The sequence below is a fragment of the Podospora pseudopauciseta genome, chromosome 1, assembly GCF_035222475.1.
Source record: "Podospora pseudopauciseta strain CBS 411.78 chromosome 1, whole genome shotgun sequence".
Classification (NCBI taxonomy): domain Eukaryota; kingdom Fungi; phylum Ascomycota; class Sordariomycetes; order Sordariales; family Podosporaceae; genus Podospora; species Podospora pseudopauciseta.
Genome location: NC_085892.1, coordinates 6140028 through 6154314, shown reverse-complemented (window position 1 = coordinate 6154314; position 14287 = coordinate 6140028). Strand labels below are relative to the sequence as shown.

Sequence of the window (14287 nt, the reverse complement as noted above, 5' to 3'; positions counted from 1 at the left end):
CACACACACACGAACTTTCTGAGCAATAACCCCGCCTGCGCACACCTCCGACGGAGGTCTCCATCTCCTTCCAACCAGCTTACGCTGCGCCCCCGACGGGCAGCCTGGGGAGAGAGAGACGGCCACACACACCTTATACCGCACCTCCATTGACCTACCTTGCCTGTTTCTTCTCAACTTTCCCCTCACTTATCCCACCGCTTTTTTGCTAGAACTCTTTCTGGCCGCTTGTTGAGATATCCCTCGTTGACTCAATCGCCTCTTGTTCGTCCGTTGCTGGTGGGATTCTAGCTACTAGAAGCAATAAAATGGCCGACCCAGCCAGATACCGATACTCGGGGGCCGTGGGAAGACGGTCCCCTCCCATCTACAATCCAGCACGAGCTTCGTTGCCCGTGACACACAGTCCCGGCTATCCTCTCTACAGCGGCGATATCCATAGCATGACAGCATCCCTCCATGAGGGTTTGACGAGACCATCCGACGACTACCGTCCTACTGCCGTTCCTGTCAGCGCTACTTCGTACGCCGTGAGAAAAGAGCCCGTTGCGAGAAGCACCAGCGTCAAGGACGGCCCTCGTGATCGCATCATCGACTCTGCAAACAAGCGGCCGATCATTGTTACCACCAAGCACCCACCCGCCGCTCCCAGGTCCAACAGCCCCTCGCGTGACTCTCGTGACCCTTACCGATCAAGCGACGAGGGGCAGTATTACACCCAGCCCGCCGTCTCGGCCAACCGAGGCCGCACACCCGGAGGTCCTGCTCCCTTCAGCGCCGCCATGGATGATGACGAGTACCGGCGGCTGAAGGAGAGAACAGAAACCGACAGGCTCCCACGCGGCGGGGGAGATCCATACCGACCTCGCCCCGTCTACACCGGGCCCCCTCGCTCCAACACGGTCGACTACGAGGACGATGGCTTCGAGTATACTAAGCCTAGTGAGCTTGCTCGCTACGATCTCGAGCACGACCGACCGCGCAGACGACGAGAGAGTCTGGATCGATACTACCGCCCTACCGTCAGTGTCAGCACCGACCTGGCCATGGGTCGCCCATACGAACAAAATGAAGGGAGGCGGGTTCGTCAAGGACCACCGCCTACCACCTGGGGTCTCGACAAGATCAACCGAGCTCCGACAATGCCAGCGGCTGGTGGCATCTACGATGGTGCTGGTGTACGCATGCCTGGTGCACCGGACGCCAGGCGATCTGGCCTGGCCATCGAAGGCCCGCCTGGCAGCCCCATGTCGGAACCACACGGCATTCCCAGCACTCGCCCACTAAATCTCCTCGAAAATGGCCCGCCACGCGCCGGCCACTATGATGACTACTATGACGACTTTGACCGTGATCGGGGATACTTCCAAGACGATGTCGCCAGTCGAGGGTTTGGCCTCCGCGTGGAATCGGCCCTCGACGAACCCCGCCGGCCCCCCGACCGGATCTACCATGACGACCGACGCCGGGAACCACGCCGGGACTATGGAGATCGCGAGGTGAGGAGGAGATCAGACGACGATTTGGAAGTCATCCGTCGCGATCACGATGATCGAGAGCGGAGGGAGCGCCGTGATCGTGACCACGAGTACGCCATCGATGACGACTACGACCGAGACAGAAGGAGGCACAACAGGTCACCGCCTTCGGAGGACGAACGTGATCGTGATGGCCGAAAGGCCAAGGTTGACCCACTCGCTGCTGGCATTGGCATTGCCGCTGCGTCCCTCGGCATCGGGGCTGCTTTGCAGGGCAGAAAAGATGAAAAGAACGATTCGCCATCCAGGAGATACAGAGATGAAGAGGACGACCGCCGGAGACACGGCGACTCTGAGTCTGCTTACTCTAGGCCTCCTCGTAAGGAGCCACTTCTCGGCGATGAGGACTTTGAGATTGTAGAGCATCCGACGGACCGTGATCGTGACAGAGATCGTGAACGGGATCGTGAGAGGGACAGAGAAAGGGAGAGAGAGAGAGATCGCGAGAGGGAACGGGAAAGGGAGAGGGAGCGAGAGAGAGAGCGTGATAGAGAGCGTGATAGAGAGCGTGATAGAGATCGCGAGAGGGAGCGTGAAAAGGAACGCGAAAAGACTGCTCGCAATGAGCCACCGGCACAAATTGAGCCCGACCGCAAGAGGCCGGAGAATGATTCCAAGGCCAATGCCGATAACGTGCCCGTCCCGGCAGACCGGGAAGAGGACGGCAAGAGCAGACCAATTCGTCGCCGGCCAAGAGCTGCTTCGTCGGCCTTCAACCCCAACGACACAGCTGGTTTGGCTGAACTCAAGGCCAAGTTGGCCGAGACTGAAGAAAAGGACAAGGCCGGCTCGTTCAAGCCGGAAATTCCCGCCGTGAGGGAGCCCTCTCCCGAGCGCAGACCTTCCCCTGTCGACAAGCGTGACCGCGAGGACGACTCGGCCATGGTTGTCAAGGAAGATTCCAGCAGAGTCGGAAGCCGCAGCAGCAGCGGCGAGATCACACCCCCTTCCTCGACCGACAGGACTGTCCGTGTCGTCGACCCTCCCAAGGAGAAGGAGCCAGAGAAGAAGCCCATCAAGGGCATCCTAAAGCAGCCCAAGCCCAAGTTCCCGGAAGAACCCAACCCGGTCCGGGAGGGCGTTGCGCCTCACAAGGATGACAAGACCAAGGCCAACGTGCCTCCTGGAGCCAGGTGGACCAAGATCAGCAGGAAGATGGTCAATCCCGAGGCTCTCACCATTGGCAAAGAGCGGTTCGAAGTTAGAGACGACTTCGTCATTGTGCTGAGGGTGCTGAGCAAGGAGGAGATTCAGGCGTACGCCGACGCCACGGCTACTCTGAGAGGTACCTACTACCCCTTCAATGATGATTCAGACAGTGATAATTACAGTGAGAGTAGTTTGCTGACAGAGGATTTTGAAATCATAGAGCGTCGTCGGAAAGAGTATGAAGCTGAGAAGGGAAAAGACGATGACAGGGAGGAGGATGACGACAAGAAGAGGAGGCACCGTCAGCACAGCAGACGGGACCGGGATGACGATGACCGCCGGGAGAGGGGGGACAGACATCGTAGCCACAGGTACGAGTCAGATGATGACGAGGAGTATGGTGGCAAGTCGAGGAGGTCTTATAGGGAGAGGAGGGACTAGGAGTGGTGATGATGATGATGATGATGATGATGATGAGTGTGATGATGGCATGAAGTTCTGACAATTTCTTTCCATGTGTTTGAATATACGTTTTGTTTGGCTGAGCGGGGTTTGGGATTTGGGTCTAATATAGATGGACTGAATTGGAACGGATTGGTAGGAGGCAAAAGCGCTGTTTGGAAAGGTTAACATAAAGATCTGTTTTGGTTGTTAACATGTGTCTTGTCTGTGAGTCAGGCATCATCGTCTTGTGATCTCTTATAAATCCTCGATCTTGGATTGAACAACACAGGCATGAGCAGTCGGTTTAACGTTGGTTTTAGCGTAGGTGTCGAGTTGGGTTGAAGACTCCTCCTTCCCCAAGGTTTCCGAGGATAGGCCACTGGCTCATTCGGCCAAGAGCGACACACCCACTTGCTTGTCTCCGAAGCACGACCCGTTGAGCTTTTCTCTCGCTGCATCGTCTTTTGCAGATACCTACTCATTCTGCTTTAGTCTGGCGCACCAGCACCCCCAGCTCGTTCAGGTTCGAATCTGAGAATCTTCCGTCGTCTAGATTACACTACTTCTCCAGTAGCATATAACACATCTCACCGCCCCCAGTATTCGCGTCAACCAGAGTCGCCATCACCGATCTTCGACTCAGGCATCCGGGGAAGCTCCCGCAAGCCTTCAGACCATGGCCTAGCTCCAAGCGGAGCGCCCCCTATCCTTTGCTTTATCTTTTGGCTGGTGTACCTCACCTCACAAGTTCTTGGGACCGTGATAACATCTTTTCTTTTGATATCCCCATGGGGATGTCCGCAGATTCGATCAACAAACACCCTTCACCTCCTCGGTTCCTCTGTTCCTGTCTCTTACTCGCGGCCACCGCTTTGCCGGAATATGAAGGAGAAGTTTCTCTCAAGTACTGTCTATCTGCTTCTCGCCAGCATAGCCGCTTCTCTGTATTTGTGTTTCTTTTGTATCATTATTTCTTTGACTTGAAAACACACGCATTTGTTGTTCATTGTACCAACGGCCCTCTTGTGGATTATCACCGTCGCTGTCAGAACCTCATGGTCTTGTCGGGTTGCCATATCGAGGCGTGAGATAGGTAGCTTTACTGGAGGGGAATATGCCGAACCTCCATGTACGATTGCTTCAAGTGGTGGCTGGGCTGGTGGTGGTTATTGCTGTTGTTGTTGTTGTTGCCAAGGCTGCTCCTTGTCGTCATCAAGCCACTGGGGCATTCAATGATGCCGTTTCTTTCAATCGGCACCAAGGACAAGTGGGCAGCAGTAAGCCTGGGTTCGACATAGGTTATCTAGATGCAGCCGCTGCGCCTTTGGCAACGCCTCCGGGCTCGGGCTTCCATACCGACCAAATGGAGCGCTGGGAGGATGGTGAGCTTGTGGACGAGGAGATGGGCGAGGAGCTGGAAAGGTGGTATGAACAATGGAGCGAGTCTCATGGCTATGAGGACAACAACAACGACAATGATTACTACGGCGATGACGAAGATAATGACTTTGTGCCTTATTCTATCACCACGTACAATAACAACAACAACAATCGCCATCTTTTTTTTACCAAAAGAATGACCGAGGAGGGCTTTCAGACGCTGTACCCCTTGACCGCCTCGCTCTTTCACACCGGAATCTCCCCTCCTCCGCCGGCAACTAAGCAGACTAAATACCCCCCTCCCAGACCGCAATCATCCCACTCCCGTGGCACCGCCGGTGTCCTCGACCCTGCCCTTTCGTCTTCTTCTTTTGCAAATACCTTGACGGCCCATCAGGCCAGAGCACTTGTCTCGCTCCACAGGCGGCACGTCGCGCAGTTTGCTGCTTTGAACAGCAGGTTCCGCGCCCAGGTCGCGGCCGCGAGGCAGAGGCATGCGAGGAATATCGCTGATATCTTGGGGGTTCCGTCGGTGGAGGTGGGAAGGAGCGGGAGGCCGAGGCATGTGGATCTGGGTGAGGTAACGGAGTGGCAGATGAGGGAGCTGGCGGATTTTAGCCAGTTTGTCGAGTTTGAGCTGAGTGGGATGTTTCAGTGGCAGATGTGGGAGAGGAAGAGATTGCTCGAGGCGCAGAGGGGGGAGTGGGAGGGGTTGCGGAGGGAGCTGGGGGCGAAGGCTGCTGTGGTTGGTGGTGTGTATTGAGGGGGGGTTGGATCAGGGAGAGGTTAGCTGGTATAGGGAGTGGTTGGAGAAGATGGGGAGGTTGAAGAGGGGGAGGAGGAGGACATGGAGGGGGATGGAGTGGTGGTTTGGGGAAGAGTAGGAAGAGGAAGGGCAAGGAGTATGTTTAGGTGGGGGTTGGTGGGATATATAGGTTGTGTGTGATGTGAGGGGGTTTTGGGGTTTTGCATACATGATGAGCTTGAACATGTACATTTTCTCATCTCTCTTTTTTCCTTTTTTTGATAAGCATACGAATAGTTAGTTGAGTTTCTGACCCGTGTGATGATGCCCTCTGTGTTGATATATCACCTTACTTGGAACATGCTATTTTCCTCACCACTCCCTCAGTTTTTCAACCCACCCGCAACCCACTCAGCCACCCTCCTCCTTCCCTCCGGAGTCAGATTCTCCCAATGCTCCACCGCCCTCACCTCCTCCCCATCCGTCGTACCCATCTCAAACCTCCAAACCCCACAAAACGTCTCTCTCACCTCTCCGCCCCCGAGCTCAAACTTGCCCATCACGCACCCAAACTCGTGTGAGGAGCTGAGCGTGATGCTCTCCACCCTCATCTTTAGCGTCCCCCTCGTTGTCTTGAGCAGCTCCTCCTCGTGGGCCTGGCAGGCGGCGACTCCGAGGCAGGGGGGCAGGGAGTCGTCTGCCGGGTGGAGGACGCAGTTCTCTGTGGCGATCTGGGAGAGGCGGGTTACGTCTTCGTAGAGGTACTCCAGCAGATCTCTGGCAGAGGAGAAAGGGGGTTTGTTTTGCTGTTGCTGGGGTTGTTCTGGAGAGGTGTCGTGGGGGGTGAGGCGGAGGGATTCGCTTTGCTGTGCTGCTGCTGCTGGTGGTGGTTGTTGGGAGGCCATTTTGGGATGATATCTACTCTGGATAGAAACGAGTGGGAAAGATATAGAAAACCAGAGATGGGATGCAAGAATAACAGAGGAAAGTCGGGTTCAACAAGGGCACTCCGGACCTCCGTCACGTTCCCCCGACCACAGAGAAAGGGGGACAACTCTCTCTCTCTCTCTCTCTCTCTCTCTCTCTCTCTCTCTCTCTCTCTCTCTCTCTCTCTCTCTCTCTCTCTCTCTCTCTCACACACACACACACACACACATACACACCCCTCTTCACATCACCACCCAAATCCCGAACCACCACACGACACAGAATAACAACAACCAACAGACCTGCAATTTAACTTTTATGTATTTTTTTTTTTGTCTACCCACAAACACTCTGACACACCCCAAGTACTTTTCTTACACAACCACGTCCCCTTTCCCCCCCGCCCTTCACTACATACATCTATCTAGGTACAACTATACGCCATGTTTTTGTCTCTTCGTATACCAACAACATCATCATCATCAACAACAACAACAACAACAACTCCATCCTCCCCCCAAAACAAAAAACACACCCAAACGACAAAAACTTGTAAAACACAAATGCCACCAACCCATCCCCCCATTTTTCACCCCCCTTCCCCTTCCCCCACACCACATGAAATGCCCCCAATGCCAATGCCGAAACTTCAGAAACTGAAAAAAAAAAAACAAGCCAAACAGACTTTGACAATATCCCGCTCAACAAGACGAATGCTGATTGATGCCGATGCTTTTTTTTCCTCTTCTGCAAGAGAGTCGTGAACTTTTGGATGTGCTGCCAGGAGAAAGACGGCCAGCTCACATGCTCATTGCTCATGCTCATAAAGGTCGTCGTCGTTGTCCATGAAAGTGGCTCCGCAAGAAAAAGAGACGTCGCGCAAGGTGGAAGACATAAACTAATCGTCCTCCTTCTTCTCCCCCCCGCGCATCCGATCGTTCCACTTTCTCTTGCCGACTCGCGTCTCGTAATGCGGCGCCGCCGTCTTGACGTCTTGCATGACCGACTCCATGGCGCTTCGGGTCTTGTTTCTGTAGCAGTCCACTACCGACATGTCAGTACATAATCTTCGCCAGCAAAAAAGAAAAAAAGAAAAAAACTTACAAGCTCGCTGCAAAAACACCGTCCTTCCTGCAAACACCCTACTCTGTAACCAGGCCATCCGATACCCCAAATCATTCAGCCTCACCTCCTTCCCCCTAAAACCCTTCCTCATCCTCGGAATGGCCACCTCCCCTTCCTGGCCCTCGCCCATGGGAACCTTGACCATGGTCCGACCTCTGCTTCTGGCGCCGCGACCAGCACGGCGACCCTCGGTGTCAGTCGTCCCATCGTCCTCGTTACCGTCATGATCACTCGCGTCGTCCAAGAAAAACTTGCTTCCCGTCGCGCTCGGGGGCGGGCTCTGCATCTCCCGAGGGAAGTACGACCTGGGATAAACACTGCTGCTCTTGCGGAAGCTATCGGGAATCTCGCGTGTGTCCACGCCGTCCAGCGTGACGCGCACCCGGAGGCGGCTCTGCCTGTCGGAGTCCTCGACCAGAATAAACTTGCGCTTCTTGGCCTCGGGGATATCGGGGAACAAATCCTCGGGCTCGTCATCCCGGGGATCACGCCCGGCGCTCATCCTGCGAGCCGCAATCGCGCCGCCGCCGCCACTGGCATGAGGCGAGCCGCTCAGCTGGTCGTGAATCGACATCGAGTTGGACGAGCCAGCGTGGGTGGGCGCGCCGTTGTAGGAGCCGTAGCCGGTGAAAACCTGAGAAGGACGGTCTTCGGACCCCGAGGCAGATCCAGCCTGGGTCGGGGGTTGATGATGGTGGTGATGCTGTTGCTCGTCCATGTAGGAATCTCCGTCGCCTATAAGACATGGGAAAATAAATCCGTTAGTGAAACACGTTCTCAACCAATGACATAATGACTTGCTCTCCCCCTCCCCTCAATCAAACCCCCCCCTTCGCGGAGAAGGCAGAGAGAAGAGAGGGAGGAGAGAATACGTGCTGCCACGTATCAAAAACGACACGCGTCAGATCATGGTAAGTGTGATGCTTCCCAAACCACGAAAACAGCAGCAAGAACTCGCGAACCCTCCAAACGAGAAGCAGGGATACAAACAAGGGGGGTGCTTTTTCGTTCTTGTACAGAACAGGTTTTCAAAGCCCCATCAGATAGGGCACTCCGTTTTGCTCAGAGTGTGAGGCAATTGACATGTGTGTGTTGTGTGTGTGTATAGTGTGTGTGATGAAAAAAGGTGCTGGTTGATATGTGTGAACAAAGCGAATGCTGTGATGGTGCAGTGCCAGCAGCCAGACGACGAAAAAACGACGACGACCGAAAACCAGCAAAAACAAAACTAACAACAACAACAACAGCAAACGCGCAACTAGTGTAATGTACAGATCTTTCTTTTGTACCAGGTTCCTGTGGTTGCCCCAGATGCGTTGTGCTCGAGATTTTGTAATGTCGCCGAGCCGGTATATAACAGGTAAAAAAGGAAAAACAAAACGACTAGAAACTCCCTGTAAAAAAGATGGAAAAACCCAATAACGCAACAGTAACCGACAGAACAAAAAAGAAACACGAGCAAGGCAAAGCGGTTTGAAGAGGTATCACACTTAATCACGAACAAACGCGCGCGCTTCAGGCCATCTGGTGAAACATACCGACTTCATCTCCCCCCTGGGCACTCCCATCCTGCTGGCCGTGGTGGTGGTGAATCGACGAGTTCATGCCGCCCATGCCGGGCTTGCCAATCGCCGGGTTGCCGCTCGCTCCCATGCCCGTTGGGGTGGGCATCCCTGGGCCGGTTGGGGTACCAATGTGGGTGGCATGCGGTGTCGTTGAACCAGCCTTGCTGTTGCGCGTGTTCATCTTGGCCATTCGCCGGACGCGACGACTTCTGAGTCTCGGGTCCTGGTTGCTGTTGCGCCAGCTGTCAACAGCCCGCTGAATCAGACCTCTCTTGCCGCGGAGAGGCGGGTTGAGTTGGGCCAAAGCCCAGCCCACAGAGTTGCACTCGGTCTCGTACACAAGGCGGTTTCCGCGGTATTGGTCCTTGGGGCAGCAAGCGCGCGGATACACGCAGTTCTCCGTCTTGAACTCGGCCGACAGCTCATCCTGGTTCACCGATTCCACGTCGCAGCGAATCGTGTACTCCATTTTGACTCTGTCACGAGAGTACTCGAACGCAATCCACTGTACTCCGTTGGTATCTTGCCTGACCACAAGGGGCGTGGTGGCGGGGATAGGTCCGGGGGCAGCGTTGGGATTCACGCCAGCAGCTCCGCCAGCTGGCGCGGTAAGAGGAGCACCATTCTGAGGACCAGTGGATGAGGCGCTACCGATGGAGACGGGAGCAGAGGGTCCAGGTATCCGGTTAGTGAGACCATGAGTCTCAATCTTTCCAGGCCGAGGGCTGACCGTCATGCCGGCCTGCGAGTGCTGTGAGGTGTGGTGGCTCATCTGGTGCTGAGGAGCCGTGTGAGACATCATCATGCTCGGTTGAGAGGCCATAGACTGGTGTGATTGCTGCGGGTGTTGAGCGTACGGGGAAGAAGCAGTCTGCGCCGACATGGACGAGTACTGTTGCTGAGGCCCGCCATAGTACATTGACTGCTGGTGTAATTGCGAAGGAGGCTGTCCATACATGCTTCTCTGCTGATCATGACCTGATGGCGATGCTACCGAGGCGGGCGAGTTGGACTGAGGAGTGTGGTAGGATGACATTGGGGGATACGGTGGTCTCGGCATGGTTGCAGCCATCATGTCTCCGGTGTCTACAGGTCGACGTTAGCCAGTTTGTCGAGCGTGTGGTTTTGAGTTTGGGGTTGAAGTTCCAAACCCACGAGAAATTTTCACCCACCTGCGGAAGTGTACCCGCTAGTCGCACCTGGCGTGCTGTACGGGCTCGGCTGGTGTCCGTAGTACGACAGCGAATGTTCTTGAGCGTTGCTTGCCTGAGACTGCGGTTGATAGACCGAGTGGCCGGACGAATACGCGCTCGAGTGGGATTGCTGTTGCTGCGCTGGGGCTTGATTGTGATGCTGTTGATGAACAATGCTAGAGGGGCGAGAATGCTGCAGATGAGGAGGAACAGGACCCTGTTGTTGTTGATGGTGGGTGTGATGCTGCATAGAGGAGACAACCATTAGTCTTCACGGTACAGGGTTGTTTGCTAGACGAAAAAAAGACCATGTGTGTGTGTGTGTTCTGGAGCGCCGCAGACGCGTCTGGGAATGTTGTGCTCTTTTTTCTCAACCTGAACCGCGTGCAAGGTCTGGGCAGCCGGGAAGATGTGTCGGTCCCCTGGAAAAAAAAAAGGACGAGGGATCCACGGACGAGGCGGGTTAGCCTCGGGGATTTGGGGTGGGATTTGTATAGTACGACAGGGCTCCCATCATCCGGCATCCAAACCGACTGTGAGGAGCCAGGGAGGCCAATGCTACCCACCTAGTGGAGCAGCAAATGCTCGGAATCACCTCCCGAGGTTTCGAGATTGCCACCTGGGTGTTCTCTCAATGGTATGGTGGCATTCCATCAAGATAACACCGCATGGAGGGGAGCAAAGGGGGGATCGTGATGGCTACTAACCAGATATGCAGTGCTGCGGCGTGGCCACAGAGGAGATGGTCGATTAGAGATGAAGGTGTAGAAGGGAGTCGCTATTTTGTGGGGATGGCTGTATTATGTACCGACTGGGGACGGCCAAGAGGAGAATGGGAAGATGGGGCTCCGGACCAGGAGAAGGTCGAGAATGATGAGATTGAACAGGGGGCAACAACAATGATAATGATGCTTGGGATTCAACGTCCTCTGTCTCGCTGACCAGACCGGGGGCTGAGAAGACCGAAGAGAAGCCTCAAAGCCCTGAACCTGACAAGAGTGAAGGAAAGGAATTCTCTGGTTGTGTGGTAGGACAAGGGCTTGAAAGAAACGCGGGCAGGGGGGGACGACTGCATTTTTAGATGAAATGGCCAATGGCGGAACGCCTGCAGAGCCGAGGGTCATGACTATTGCCCAACCGGGACTGGCAGGCCGGAGCTAGCCACTGAAAGGGCAAGCTCAGTGTGTGGTTTGCTCTCGTTTTCCTGGCAGGCCCGTCTCTGCGTGTGTTCTGTCTTTTCTGCGTGTCTTCTGTGTGTGCGCTTTCATCATCTGGGGCAAGGACAAGGGGCGGTGAGGTGTGGGTGTGCCCATGCGGGTCCCCAGCGGGCTCCTGGGCCAATCCCTGCACTGGCAGGCCGGCTCTCTTCTCCCACTCGAGAACACGGTACTCCAATGGAACATGGAAGTCCCGCAGCAGGTCGCCGATACGTACCGCTCTTTGGGAAGCCCAGAGGGCTGCGCATCGGATTCGCCTGCAAGCACCGGAGGGGCTGGGCATGGGGCATCACAGCAACTCGCTGATGGGACACAGCACCCGCGCAGGACACAGAACGCATGCCCGGACTGAGGTACGAGATACCTCGCAGTCCCGTCATTTGGGATGACATTTGCAGCAGCTTTCTTTGCTGCAGCCGAGACAGCGAGGTCATGCTTCCGAGAAAACTTGCGCCCATGTGTGGACCCTGGCCGGAGGCACACCGGGGGAGGGTGCTGCGGAACGTGTTGTCCCTGTCTCCCTCCCACTCTGCGCGGAACCACTCAGCGGGTGGCTCCACCACATACGCTTGAGAGAAAGCCCCACAGGACACGGTGAGTTGCCTCCAAAACCCCACTTGCCAACGGTGCGACTGACTCCAACCACGACTCTAGAACACCCAGCGCATGTACCGAGTACACAGCAGAGGTACCATGGACATGGCGAGACCGTCGCACGAGTGTCGTCAGCGTGCACACCTGACTCCGGTGAATGGGCCACCATCCAGGTCCGACATGAGATTTCCATGTGAAGCGCCGCGATCGCTCGATCCGTTTCTTTTTGCCCTGATCTTTTGATACGGCATTTGCGACGTCTTGGGTGATTTGGGGGGGGACGGGTAAGGTTTGGGGTACAGGGAAGGCCATCGGTACGGCGCCAGCATCCCAGCCACACCGCCGTTGGGAAACAGTGGCCATGACCTGTTCGGTCCGCCACTCTGGGGAACCCAGACCGCTGACACACTATATCATGCAAGCCAAACGCTGGCCTCCATGGACAGCTGTCACTTGTCGTAGGCTATGAATTGAGTTGCACCGTTGAACCCAATGCCGGCGCGGCATGCTCAGGCCAACAGCCAGCAACCACACCTGCCAATTTGGAGAGGTCGGATAGTGGAAAAGGAATAGGATGGTGTTGTACTGTGAGGGTATGGCACAAAAAGGTGCTGATGGCGCATCTCGTCCAGGCCAAATGCGCACTACGCACGCCGGCACAAGCCCCTGTTGCATACTACCGACGCCCTGGCTGGTGGTGAAACAGGAGGGCCCCTGCAATTCCCACACAACCCTGACCACTCATCTTCTCCAAGTCAGGCTTGCGACAGGCACAGCCGTTTTCTGGAACAACTCGACCCCGACTCGATTGGCCAAGGAAATCAACGACGCGCCTACATCGACGGACAAAGGCGTCTTTTTTGTTTTTTTTGTTGTTTGGATATTGATATCGCACTCTGAGAAGGAAACGTAAAATCGGGCGACTATTGAAAATGCTCGACGGTGGAGATCACGTAGTAAATGCCGCGCTGAGGACAACTGTCGCTTGACATTACCTAACAGCAGGCAAGCGCGCATGCGGCACTCTCGGTGGTGGGTGGATTGGCGAACAGAGATTGAAAAAAGTGGCACTCACCGAGTCATGACCGGGCTCTTCCTTGAAGTGGCTGGGCGCCTGCCGGTGCTGAGCCATCTTCATCAGTCCCATAGGGTATGCTCGTCTTCAAAGTGCTGTAAGGGTTTCTCTGTGGGGAGGGAGAGATGTTAGTCCAAGTCGACTCTCTCTCTGTGTGCGTGTGTCGCGATGACCTCGCTGGTTGTGGAACACACAGCGGACCTGGGTTGATCGTCTGCCAGGAACGCCTGCCAAACTGGCGACAAGTAAACCAGGTTGTGTGGCCAGGGACCCGTGCACCCGCCTGGCTTGCCGTGAACGACGCGACCGTGGCTGGCCATGACACGAGAAAGGCGCGGATAGAGGTTCGGGAGACGGATGCAATGGAGATCTACTCACAGATAAATTCGGCGCCGTTACCACGATAGTGCGGTCTTGGGATCGGTGCGTGCGGTCTTGTTTGTTCGGCCGGGGAAGCACACGATGTTCTGGGGAAAAGGTCGAGGTTTTTAGTAGGTGCAGGCCAAACGCGCTGCTGGCAAGGATGGGCTTGAGATTGTGAAAGGCGGTCGGCAGAGCGGCGTTCTAGAAGAAATGGGGAAAAACAGGCCAGCAAGTTAGTCTCGATCCGAACGCACCGCGCCCCTTGGGCCTGAAGATACCAATATAAAACGAAATAAAAAGCAGCAAAAGCCAAGGGGTCTCGCATGTAGCAAAATTTCCCAACGCTTCATGCAAGGACAGAAGGGGGACTAGGGTGGAACATTGCCGAGATTGAAACGGGATCGCGCTGAGTGTGACACCAGACCCTGGTACGATTTCCGAACGGGTGGTGCACCAGAGCACGCCCAATATGATTTGCCGTGAACAAACATGGCCGACAAGTGCGACGGATGCTGCCTGAGGTGATGGGGAAAAGTGATATGCACATACCTTGGCTATTACCTCGAAAATGTCCCGAAATAGAATTTCCCTGATAACGCGTTCTGAACGTCGCGTAGCGCAAAGTTAGACCTCGTTTCCCAGAAGTCCAGTCGCTTGGTAGCTTTTTCGGTTGGACGGTGTGTACGTTGTGGGAAAAAAAAAGGGCTGGGGGAAGCGACGTCTAACGGGCCACCAAATCCAGTCACTCGGGTTCAGACCGTTGAGGTGCTTGAACCACGTGCTTGACTTTATAAAAAGAAAAACCCACCGGCTCACAAAGACGTACCCTTTGCAGCTGCTCGTTAGTCGCGGTTGCTCTTGCTTGCTCACGTCCGTCCCTTTCGAACCGATGGATCTGCAACGCCTGCCACCTTGTTAGCCTCATCGTCCGCGAATATGTCAACGTATAATCCAATGGAAGGAGACTCGATG

The 14287-nt window shown here is 55.2% G+C and overlaps 3 protein-coding genes across 3 annotated transcripts; 1 reads left to right on the top strand and 2 right to left on the bottom strand.

The window, feature by feature from the left end:
• Positions 1-308: 308 nt before the first annotated feature.
• Positions 309-3128, top strand: QC763_116990 (uncharacterized protein; the record flags this gene model as incomplete). Its single annotated transcript, XM_062908276.1, has 2 exons — positions 309-2923; positions 3059-3128. 2 exons carry the CDS (start codon positions 309-311, stop codon positions 3126-3128), a joined length of 2685 nt encoding a protein of 894 aa, XP_062771354.1.
• A 1696-nt stretch (positions 3129-4824) lies between these two features.
• Positions 4825-6161, bottom strand: QC763_116985 (uncharacterized protein; the record flags this gene model as incomplete). The annotated part of the gene is made up of 2 exons (XM_062908275.1): positions 4825-5248; positions 5668-6161. The coding sequence occupies 2 exons, from the start codon at positions 6159-6161 to the stop codon at positions 4825-4827; spliced, it is 918 nt and encodes a 305-aa protein (XP_062771353.1).
• Positions 6162-7081: 920 nt separating this feature from the next.
• QC763_116970 (uncharacterized protein) lies at positions 7082-10516 on the bottom strand (the record flags this gene model as incomplete). The annotated part of the gene is made up of 4 exons (XM_062908274.1): positions 10046-10516; positions 8847-9959; positions 7288-8043; positions 7082-7227 (listed from the first exon to the last, which is right to left on the bottom strand). Exons 1-4 carry the CDS (start codon positions 10329-10331, stop codon positions 7082-7084), a joined length of 2301 nt encoding a protein of 766 aa, XP_062771352.1. The 5' UTR covers positions 10332-10516.
• Positions 10517-14287: the final 3771 nt, after the last annotated feature.